The sequence below is a fragment of the Pipistrellus kuhlii genome, unplaced genomic scaffold (assembly GCF_014108245.1).
Source record: "Pipistrellus kuhlii isolate mPipKuh1 unplaced genomic scaffold, mPipKuh1.p scaffold_m20_p_3, whole genome shotgun sequence".
Lineage (NCBI taxonomy): Eukaryota > Metazoa > Chordata > Mammalia > Chiroptera > Vespertilionidae > Pipistrellus > Pipistrellus kuhlii.
Window position 1 is genome coordinate 100,344,308 of NW_023425529.1, and position 12,212 is coordinate 100,356,519.

Consider the following 12,212-nt stretch of genomic DNA (forward strand, 5'->3'; position numbering starts at 1 on the left):
TTTAAGTAAAACAAAAATTGTAAACCTGTTGTTTGTATATCTGGAATATTATTTTATATTCTGCCTCTACTTTAGTGCTGCTCTCTCATTAAAACTGGTCTTAAATTAGATTAAATAATAAATTCTAGGGGAATAAAGGTTTTTACAGTCTAAAGATCTTTTGATAAAATATTAAGACACCTAGACATTTATAAATGAATCATAAAATTTATAAATTAAAAAAAAAATAGGGCATGAGGAAACTTTTTCTATGGTAATAGAAATGTACTATATATGTGCCAGACTAATGCTATCTGGTTGTATATATTTGTCAGAATTCATAAAATGGCACATTCATATGGGGAAAAAATTGTAAGATTAAATACTGCTGTATGCAAATGATACATCCATGAAATGTACTTAAAATAAAAAAAGATTTGCCATAAAAATAAAATTACTTTATACTTTTCATTTCAATGGGGGTTCATAGCTTTTTATTAGAAATATTGTCTTACAGACTCTATGTTCTTTATGCTTTGATTAGATCTAGATGTTTAGATAAAATCAATAAACATATGTAGATTTAAAAGTATTATCTGCTTAAATTTGAAATGATATTTTTGACAAATCATTATATGGAAAATTGTGTTTTTAAGAAACAGTACACATTATAATAAAATATTATAATAGTGAAAATAAACATAAGTGGAAATGAAATATTACTTAGGCGATCTATTCTCAGATAATGTTGAAATCTCTACATTTACATGTAAATCTATAAAGAAAGTTTCTATTTATAAATGAATTTCCTTTTTTCTGTAAATCATTTATAGTATTATATTGCATATAATATACATGATAAAAGGTAATAGTTTTTATTTAAAGTAATCCTTTTATTATCACCACAGTTACTGATCATTAAAAAAGTAAATCCTAGCTTAGAGGAATTGCTTTGTTGAATTAAAAAATAAGCTACAAAACTATAAATTAGAAATATCGTAATAGCTGTTTTAGATATACAATCACTGGAAGTTGATTATCTACATACCGTACGTTAGCCTCAAGGTCATGCTGAATATTTTCAGTGGCTTACTCACATATAGTACAGTACAGTGATGAGAGAGCTATGTAGTCCTGGATGACCCACTACAAATGTACAGATTAGCAAACCCTAATTACATCTGCTTCCATTGTTTTCTCTATGTGCAATAAAACTCCTCCGTACTAAAGTGCCAAGGAGACAGACTTACAGGTAAATCCACTAGTATGTTATAGATATGGAATGCATAATTTTCATATAGGAAAGAATCACAGGAGTCCAATTATCCTGTTACAATATGTTTAGAATATCCAAATAAAAATTAATTACTGAAATCTAACAATATGAATTTAATTTTAGAGTTTGTAAAGATAACAGGGACCTTTAAAAGCTTGTCACAGTTTAGGTTCTTACAAGGGTATTTCTTGGATCACAGGATCTCACACATCTAGAGGAAATAATGAACAACATAAACACACTTAGAGAAAGAGAACCAGTGATCAGACTCTCAAACCACAGAGGGAAAGTAAGGGGGGATGGAGGTAAGGGGAAGTGATCAACCAAAGGACTTGTGTGCATACATATGGGCCTACCCAGTGGCCATTGACAACAGTGGGGTGGGGGCATATGCAGGGAGGGATTTGGGATAGGAATGGGGGAATGAGGACAATTATGTGAGACCATAATCAATAAAAATAAATAAATAAATAAATAAATAAATAAATAAATAAATGTTAGAAACATAAAAAAAAAAAAAAGCTTTATGAGGAACAATAATATTGGAAACAACACATGCTCCATATAATCAATGAATGACTAGCCCCAATATCCTCATATGTTTGGAAAGGGTTAGATCACATTTATTTTGAGCAATAAGAAAATATTTTCATTGATAACTCTCACCCCCAAGTTTTTCAGTTTACAGATGCAACTTAAAATATCCTGTACCTCTGTGTTGGGATACATAATCCAATAAACTCAACTTCATATTCTTTTTATCTCCCCAGTGTAATTAGTACATATTAATGCAAATAAAGTTAATAAACTGAGACAATTATCTAAATAACCCAGATTTTAAATTTAGTTTCCTATCCAAAGAAAAGATTTGGACAGTTATCCAGTATCGGCTCAAATCTGCAAATGTAAGGGTGGTGATAAAAAGTAAGTACACTTACAACTTTCAGTTTTAATCTCAAAGTTATTTTCTTTTCAACATTTATAAGCACCAAGAACATGTTTACTAAGCAACACTGTAAGGAAAAATAAAAGTACTCCCTACTACAAACCTATTTGATTGTGTACTATAAGGATGAGGAAAACTGAGGGAATAGCCTTGATCATTCAAGTGAAGAATTAAGGAAATACTTCTTTAAAAATTAACCATAATTATTGGGATGCTATGGTTGAAGAAATAAAATAGGGTCTAAGTTGTACAGTTACCTCATTTTTTTGCTTGACTTTGTCATAAACCGGATACTAAAATATAAAATAACTATTTCAAGAAATCACTGAAACTTTTGAAGCTCTCAAGTTACTTTGCTTCAAATGTTATTATACCAGGAGTCACACTAGGAAGAAAGGTATGGATGCCATCAAATTAGATTACCAGAAAAACTCCCTCTATTTTACTTTATTTAATGTGACACATAAAGAAAACCCTGTACAAATATCTGTCTTTAATTTCTCTAGTGTAAAAAAAAAAAAAGGAAAAAAAGGAAATATATTGTGTCTGGCAGAATAAAACAGATAAAGTAGCCTGGTACATTAAAAAAAAAAAAAAAAAAAAAAAAAAAAAAAAGAAAGAAAGAAAGAAAGAAAGAAGAGGGGTTAGAAAGAAATCAAATGCTTACAATAAGCCTTCAAAGCCACTCCAGCAATAGGGATAAATAATTCAATAAACTCAACTTCATATTCTTTTAACTCCCCAGTGTAATAAGCACATATTAAAAAACAAAGCTTTAAATTCATGAATATTTGGGATCAGAATAGCAACCAGCAGATAATGAAAAAACACAAAACAATATAGTTGTGAACATTTAACATGTGTGTGCACATCCACTAACAGGTAAATTTTTCCAGACGAAAGGTCACAAGTGCTTAAATTTATGAACATGTAATTCAAATTTAAATTAGATTTAAAAAAAATGCAAACCTTGCAGTTCTACATTTCTCAACATAATAGACTTTTTCTTTAAACCTAATAAGGTGACTATTTTTACGCTACTTTTTTATCCCATAATATAATATAACAAAATGGGGATAAGTTACCTAGGAAATAGCACTTATGGAAAAATATTTTGCCATTGTTATTTTGAATGCTTTGAATTGTAAAAATCACAGTATTTGTTTTATATTCATTAATAAGTACCAAAATTTATGATGATGGTAAGCTTGTGACTTCTTTGGACTTTTTTTTTTTTTTTTCCTAAGTGGTATCTTTTAAATCAAGGTTGCCTAGTAAACTAGGTAAATGAAATGGGGGGAAAAATCGAATTGGTTAGTCCTTAAAATTCCAAATACCATTCAAATGTAAGCATCTCAAATTTTCATTAAATCATGATGTTTTTTTATTCCTCCCTTCCCCCTTCAATTAGGTCAGTTTTCTTCAATTATCATTCTATTATTAGCTCATGTCAAACATGCCTGCATAGCATACCAATGAAAGCAATTTACACATATCGTAAAGCATGGGACACACACAAGCTTTTATTCTGGTACTAAGATTATATTCATAGTAAAAACATAAGACTGGTGTCATTCGAGTTGTTTTATAAAGTTTTCATATAAGTAAATAAGTTGATATTAAGCTATCTCCATGTATTAAGTAGTCATTTGAAGTAGGTAAGTGGTTCAATGGGGCAAATGATATTTCAAAAAAAAATTACTATACAATAGTTAAATTACCCCCATAAAACAAATCTAACTCCAAAACCTTGATTTAAAAAGGCTAAAATATAGCAAAAATTTTATATATCTTTTAAGTTCCTTTCCATAAGTCATTTCAATAAAAAGAAATAGTAAGGAATAGAAAGCACATTCCTCAGAACAGTTTGATTTTCCCTTCAATAGTTGAGAGGTTTATGCGATCTTTGGAAAGGTTCAGATACAGAAAGCAATTCATTTCACGTGTTCAAATGAAAATCACTGTGATGTAGCAACAAGCAGTACTTGCACGGGAGTAAAATAGTTTACCCCCAGAGATAATGGCGGGTGGGTGAGTCCTGTGTTATGTAAATCACTGTCAGTGCCCTGGGCGAAGCAGGGTGCTATTGGGAGCAGATCAGTAAACACTCCTGGTGTCCTTGAAACGGAAGGACTTCCCTTTCGTGGAACACTGGAGGGCTAAGGCGTTTCTTAGTCCTTTTCTCACCATCCATTTTTCTTTTTCAAAGTGCAAATCCTTAGGAAAAGGCCCCGGTTACACCAATTAGTTTGCACAAAGTGCTTCAGTGTTTAGCTGCTTTAACCCAATTAAGCCGCACAGTGCGCCCTGAAGATGCGCCACCTGCGCGCCTGGCCGCAGCGGGGACCGCCGGCCGCCCTCCCGCGCGGGCGACAGAGCCGCCCGGACAGCCCGGCCACGGTCCCCGGAACGGCCTCGGGCCTCCCGTCCCTGGCTGCGCCAGGTTCTCGATAACTGGGGAAATATGCAGGTGGCCCGAGAAATGGAGAGGTGAGTCCCGTCCAAGCATCTCTAGCCTGAGCCCCAGGGGGAGCGCGCAGGGCGCGGGGCCAGGGGCCGCGGCCAGCGGTCAGCAGGCGCCGGTTTGGCTTCAACCACATGCGGGCCTGGGGCTGGGAGGTGTGTGGGCAGAGACCGAGGCTTTCCGCGGACGTGAAGAGACCCGACACGCCGAGTAAGGTTTTTAAATAACGGCTTACAGAAATAAAGCCTGTGTGGTTGAGAACAGAGAGGGGAAAGGACGGCCCGGGAATGCGGAGTAGCGGCAGAGAGGGGACCGGCGCTGAGAGAAGCACGGAGGTGGCTTTTCCCCAGAGGCTAATGCACATCTTCGCCTTAGTGGCCATGGGTTCTTCCGCTCAGATTTGCTTCCTCTTCCAACTGCCAAAAGGTAGCAGTGCATTCACCCGCGAAGCCAGCGAAGTGGGGAGGGGCATTCGGTGATCCCAACCTCAGTTCCAAAGGGAATGGAAGATTCTCGAGGAATAGCGCAGATGAATGCTGTAAGTTCCAAATCTAATGTATTATTTTAAGTTAAATCAGAATGTATCTCTCTTGGATAACGAGACAGTAAATAATAGGTGCTTTTGTGATGCACTGCTGTCGCTACCCCCGCCCCCAAATCAAAAGATTGAGTAAAAATTGGGGCCCTGAACAAGATCATGTTAAAAGTTGTTCTGAAAGAAAGCGCCTACAAAATTGTTCCCAGGCATTAGAGGATTTTGCTGGAAATATTCTTAATTTGAAAGAGAGGGCATCTAAATTAAAGGTTAGCGATTAAAAATCTGCTTAGGTTTTAAAACCACTGCATAACCCTAAGTAGCATTTCTTTCATTTACTAGTTCATTAAGGACATAATTGTACCAGAAAAAAAAAAATCTATGTAAATCCATTTCCTCCTCTGTTTCAAGGTACCAAATTTAGAAATGTTGATTTCTTTCTAATTTTCCCAAAATATTATTTAATTAAAAATCCTGGATGACTGTAAATTTTCTTTTAAACTTTTAATCATTTTTCCTTAATCAAATCACTTAAAGTCATATAAAATTAGAAGTCTACTGTCAGGTCAGCACTAAGGACACTTAAGAGAGGAGATATATCCTTAATTATACATCTGTAAAAACGAGCAAGAAAACACAAACCTGCAAATTTTCAGGAAAAATACCTGCCAGTAGGTCTCATTTCAATTATCTTTCTTGAATTTCCCATACAGCTCATTATGAACATATGTTAATAATCTCTCCATCACAGAGGTAATTGATTTGTCAAATATTTCTATCAATGCATACAAAACTTAGTGTCTCACTTGTAATGTTGGGCAAGCCTACCACAGTACAAAGAGGAAGGGAAGGTGTACTAAACATTTTTTAAACACCCTAACTTAAAGTGGGGTAGATAACTTTTGGATCCCTCTCAATAACTGTAATTGAGGTACAAATACAATCCGGATCTCTGCCCCAACACATTGCATAATATTTTTTAAAGTCATTCTAACATATAGGAACATCCAGAAAGCCAACCTGCATAATCAGGAAAGAGCAAACTTTCAACTTGTATTTGAAAAGACCTCCAGGATTGTCAGTCATTAATGATCTTCTTCCTCTAAATGTATGTTGACTCTTGTCTTAAAAAACCCCAACTAGTTCACTAATTGGTGGAGGACCATGCATTCACCTGTATATGCATTTCAGCGGTAAAAAGCACCAAGAGCACCACTTTGCCAAGTCTTCTTCAAAACGTCAGTATGCTTCAGGTAATACCAAAGCTAAGAGATTCCTCTTGGTTTCCAAAAGTGTCTAGGTGGCCTGGGTGGGTTTCTGCCTGCAGCAGTCTCCTACCTTTAGTTCCTGAGCCTATATCCATGAGGGGGATTAATTAGCCTGGCTGGAGTCGAAGGAGGCTGTCGTGACGAGCCCAGTGGCGATTGGCCGCCAGCCTGCCTGGCCCTGCCTTTATAATTTCCACACCAGTGCGTCTGGGCTCTGAGACAAACCGACAGCAGCTTCTTCTGACATATACACACGCACACTCACCCCTGACACACTCAGCACACTTTTCCTCCACCTGATTAACAGTCTTGCACACACAATGACTCTGGAAAAGGGTAAATAAAGAGGGAAAGGGCTTATTTTGATTTCCGAAGAGCTTTGCTGGGTATCAGCGCAACTTTGTTTTCATAACTGAGAAAGAGATCTCTCCATGCGTTTCTCTCCCGCCAGGATTCTTTAAAAGAGGAAGAGCGGCCGAGAAAGGGGGCGGGGGACAGTGTTTCACTTTAAGAGTCGCTGGGCGCCCAGACACCAGGAGGGATCGCGGCAGCTAGAGCCCCCGCGGCGGCGTGTCCGGACCGGGTCGGAGACGCTCGGAAAGCGCCGCAGTTTCTGCACGAAGTTGGCTCCAGCTGTAGCAGCCGCGTTGGATCCCACAGCCTATTGCGAGACTCCGGTGTACAATCCGGATCTCTGCCCCAACATGATCGCGGCCCAGGCCAAGCTGGTGTACCACCTGAACAAATACTACAACGAAAAATGCCAAGCCAGGAAAGCTGCCATTGCTAAAACTATCCGGGAAGTCTGCAAAGTCGTGTCCGACGTGCTCAAAGAAGTGGAAGTGCAGGAGCCCCGCTTCATCAGCTCCCTCAACGAAATGGACAACCGCTACGAGGGCCTGGAGGTCATCTCCCCCACCGAATTTGAGGTGGTGCTTTACCTTAACCAAATGGGGGTTTTTAACTTCGTGGATGACGGCTCGCTGCCCGGCTGCGCGGTGCTGAAGCTGAGCGACGGGCGCAAAAGGAGCATGTCCCTCTGGGTGGAGTTCATTACCGCCTCCGGCTACCTCTCGGCGCGCAAAATCCGATCCCGGTTTCAGACGCTGGTGGCTCAAGCCGTGGACAAATGTAGCTACAGGGATGTGGTGAAGATGGTGGCAGACACCAGCGAAGTGAAACTGCGAATCCGAGATCGGTACGTGGTCCAGATCACCCCTGCCTTTAAATGCACCGGGATCTGGCCGAGGAGCGCTGCCCACTGGCCGCTTCCCCACATCCCCTGGCCGGGACCCAACCGTGTGGCGGAGGTCAAAGCGGAAGGGTTCAATCTCTTGTCCAAGGAGTGCCACTCCCTGGCCGGCAAGCAGAGCTCGGCAGAGAGCGACGCCTGGGTGCTGCAGTTCGCGGAGGCGGAGAACAGGCTGCAGATGGGGGGCTGCAGGAAGAAATGCCTGTCCATCCTCAAAACCTTGCGGGACCGCCACCTGGAACTGCCTGGCCAGCCCCTGAACAATTACCACATGAAGACTCTGGTTTCCTATGAGTGTGAAAAGCATCCCCGCGAGTCCGACTGGGACGAGTCTTGCCTGGGCGATCGGCTCAACGGCATTTTGCTGCAACTTATCTCCTGTCTGCAGTGCCGTCGGTGCCCTCACTACTTCCTACCTAACCTAGACCTGTTTCAAGGCAAACCTCACTCTGCGCTAGAGAACGCTGCTAAACAAACGTGGCGACTGGCAAGAGAGATCCTGACCAACCCAAAAAGTTTGGAAAAACTTTAGAGAACAGCCGAAACGTGATTACTCTTCTCAAAATCCTAATTAAGTGTACACTTCCTGTTCGATCCCCAAAATACCATTTGACAGTGCAAACAATCTCTTCCTTAAAAAGGAATAATACAATGCTTATACACCATCTCACCCACCCCTCCAAGGGGAGAAAAACAGTGGGGAAAGCAGATAAAGGAAAACCCCAACCCACGAGTATTAGAGATTTCTTTCAAAGGATTTCGTAATTCTCTTGGAAAGTGCACAATGACACCCTGAAAACAACCCAGCTGTAATGCAAGCCCACAGGGAGCATTCTGCTTAACTGTCAAAGGATTATTGCAATCCTGGGGACTTAGGTGCATCTGTCTGTGAGTAAACATGATTTGGATATGCCATCTGAAGGAAAGTGTAATGTATATTTTTATTTGTAACAAATATTGTGATCTCACATTGTCTTTGAAGTGTGGATGTTTGTGTTTTGTGATTTGGTGAACAGAAGTTAAATTGCCATTTTGGATACTTCCAGACATTTTCCTCAAACAAAGATAACATTTAAAGGTAGATTTCCTCCCCATACTTTATCTGTCTTTGAAAGTGTCTGAACTTTTAAAAGTTTACATTTTGTTTCAAATATATTGCTTGTTCTATTTCTAACATTCCATAAATATACTTGAAATGTTATTTAAATATAGTCAAAGAAATTTGAATTCAGCGTATATAATAACGCTTGAATATCTGAATTATATATTTGAAAAATGCACTTGAAATACACTGGATAATTACTTTTGAGATTTAGATTTTAATTTCTGTTGCAGGTTTTTATTTAATTAGAAGCTAATAAAGAAATAAAATAAAAATTGTGTCACTTTAAATTATTTTTTTTGAAAAGATGTAATACTTCATTTTGAAAATTGAACCTACTTGAATATTTTAAATATTACAATGTGGTTTTTTTTTGTAGAGCTGCAAAAGATAACAGTATACTCTTACTTTCTAACTTACTTATAAGACTATTTCTTCCCATGACAGATACAATTTAAATCTACCCATGAAAGCTTGCTCTTCTAGGTTAGTATTTCTGTATCATTTTTGATGATATAAGGGAAAAAATGTTATGACAGTGAAGGCTCCTGAAGTTAAAAATCAGACTAACAGAAATGAACTAATCAAAATCATAAAAATTTTGAAATTTGTAAATGAAAACTATGCTAACTAATAAAATGAAGATAATTTCTGACCAGTTAATGTCAGACCTTATTTTATGCAGTGTTCAAATAGCTGAGTAAATTAATCAGAAATCCAAAATTCCTTTTTACTTTATAGGGCTAGCTGATAAAAAAAAAAAAAAAGCATAAAGACAAACTTTAAATTATTTAAAATCAAATACATTATATTTACACTTATTTGTAAAATTCAATTATTTTGGATCTAGAAGTGAAAGAAGTCCTGTAACAATCTCTCAGAGAGTGTTTCAATAGTCAACAAGTGCTGAGAAGAGCGAATCATCTATGGCCTCAAGGTTATTAGTTAATTCAGGTGGGGGTAAATTATAGAATTTCAATTGCTATTCTACAAATAGCATTTTATAATGCTTTATTTCTATATAAAATTTAAATAAAAAGTATAAAGTTCTGGGAGCATTTATCTTTGACTATTTTAGAATAATTGTCTCTGAAAACTACTTTAAAGGAAGACATCAGTAAAATGATTCTTACATATCTAGCATAACACTTCTGTCCTTGAATTCTTAACCTCAGGGGGAAAAAAAGTTGACAAATTGTATACTTCAGACAAGTTAAAATAACAATAAAATTGATTGCAGAAGAACGTGCAGAGGTGTAGAACTGCCCTAATATTCAGGTTTTTAAATCTACACAAGACATATAAAACAAACAAAATATGCATGTTAAATCCTCCAAATGTGTATTTTCTGCCATGGTACCAAGAGAAGAATACAAACTTTAAACATCCCAGCACATTTTAAGTAAAAACTTTCCAGATAATCAATTTTTCTTCCTTTTAAATTCACGTGTAAACCCATTCTTATTTCAGAAAATAAAACATGGATGTAATAATGGAGATTATCTAAATGTATCTCTCTCCCTGCAGTTTCCTTATAACCTTTCAATCAATAATAATTCACACTGAAACCTACAGTTTTGGAAATTAAAAGTGAATTCAATAAGAAATTTCATAAAACCCTTCCCAGTCTTCTCAGAGAGCCTGAGATTCTGTATCACAGGGACTAGGGAGCACTTGGCTTAACTACCAAATCTGCCCAAATGCACACAAAGGCATTCATAGACAGACTGTTAAAATGTGCCTCCTCTGGTAAGAATTTAAAATCAGTAATATAGTTTTCAATCCCATAAAATAAAGCATGTGCTTCTTCACCCATTTTATTTTCTATGAGAAAGATGGGAATCTGCTCCCCTCCCCCACTGTCATTTAAAACCCAGCAAAACTGAAAAACACTTCCTCCCACAAAGCCGCCAGTCCTGTAGCCTAATCGCTTTAACTCACTTTAGAGTCGATCTTTTTGAAGGCTGCGTCATCCTCATCTACCTCGAAGTAGATTTCTGTCGTGGTGATCGAGAGAGTCCCTTTGGCCACCACCACGGGAGCGATGAGCTGGGCAGGCGTGCTGAGGACCACTGGGCCTGAAAGACAAGGGCACCCAGTCAGGCTAAGTCCTGTGACACTCTCTGGCTCCTTCCCAGAGGGGTACCACAGGCTTTTATTTTTAAAGATGCACCAAAAAGATGGGGCCTATACTATGTCCCTTCCATGCGGTAAGGTCAGCTTAGCTTTCACAATTACCTTAAAACGACACTAGAAATAAATACTTTTTATAAAAACCTAATAGGCCAGACAACCGAATAAGAGACCCTTAGTAAATGAGTTTGCAACCTCCTCCTAGTAATCCTACATGGTTGGTGAGACGCTGCGATTAACTAAAAAGTGCAGAACGGACTCTCCGAGGCCCGATTCTGCACGGAGCATCCTGGGCAGCCAGCGCTGCTGGAAGGAGACAGTCCTTGCGTGAAGCCCCGTAAACCGGCGGCAGAGCTCCCTGGGCTGGGCGGGCGGGTGTGAAGCAGGCGGGATGGTAATGTAGAAAGTCCAGGGCACTACGGGTTTGCATCGGGCAGAGGGATTAGCATCGGTGTCCTGATGGCGTGCCACGTACACATACACGCGCGCGCACACACGGACAGTAAACACATTTCTTATGTATAGCAGTGATTTTTCTAACAGAGAGCCAGTCAAAAGGTGATGAAATTGTTAAGAAATATGAACAAAACGATTCTCAGGAAAACGTCTGAAAAGTTCTAATTCTCTATTTTTTAAACTAGAGAAATTAAGCAAGCTGCAGTAAAAGATGTTTAGACAATGTGTCTACTAAGGCGCTTACTTCAAATCCCTTCCATCTGAGTTAGAATCGAAAATTAGAATTTCGCAAATTAGACTAGTATTAGGGGGGTTGCTTAGCAGTTTGTTTACGATTCCCCGAAGAGGAGGCATTCTTAGCTCGACTGCAGACAAGGAAATCAGAAATGACGCCTGTTCTTCTGTAGCAAGGACGCATTACGTTCCCTTCCATTATCCCCTCCCTTGCAAGGAGTCACAATAACAGCAATGTAGCGATAAAAAGGAGGGTCCCCCGTGGACACTGAGGCTCTTACGGCCACGGCCACGGCCACGCGCGGGCCGGGAGGCGGCCGGCGGGCCCGGCTCGCAGGCATCCGCCGCGGCCGCACAAAGCCGGCCTTCCTGCCGCCGGAGGCCCGGGAGGACTAGGCCGGCGGCAGCCGCGCTCAGAAGGGTGGCTGTGGAGCAAACTGTGTCGGTGTCAGCCTACACCCTGGACCGTGACTGCCTGCCAGGTCGCTAACACTAAACCCTTTCGTTTATTTTATGGCTTTCTCTCCCCGCCCGAGCCCGCAGGGGGGCCCGCTGGGGTCTCGGCCG

The 12,212-nt window shown here is 39.4% G+C and overlaps 2 protein-coding genes across 7 annotated transcripts in view; one reads left to right on the forward strand and one right to left on the reverse strand.

Moving 5' to 3' along the window:
* NBEA (neurobeachin) overlaps positions 1–12,212 on the reverse strand; it is a 798,235-nt gene that overhangs the window by 237,855 nt on the left and 548,168 nt on the right. For all 6 annotated transcript variants that reach the window (XM_036455167.2, XM_036455161.2, XM_036455163.2 and 3 more), the window contains one exon: positions 10,764–10,900. In XM_036455167.2, the coding sequence (XP_036311060.1) occupies positions 10,764–10,900 (137 nt within the window). The remainder of the gene's footprint in view (positions 1–10,763; positions 10,901–12,212) is intronic.
* On the forward strand, positions 6,709–9,097 carry MAB21L1 (mab-21 like 1). The gene has a single exon (XM_036455168.2). It carries the CDS (start codon positions 7,173–7,175, stop codon positions 8,250–8,252), a length of 1,080 nt encoding a protein of 359 aa, XP_036311061.1. The 5' UTR covers positions 6,709–7,172; the 3' UTR covers positions 8,253–9,097.

Coding starts and splice junctions, on each gene's coding strand:
- MAB21L1 (XM_036455168.2), top strand. CDS start 7,173: ATGATCGCGGCCCAGGCCAAGCTGGTGTACCACCTGAACAAATACTAC.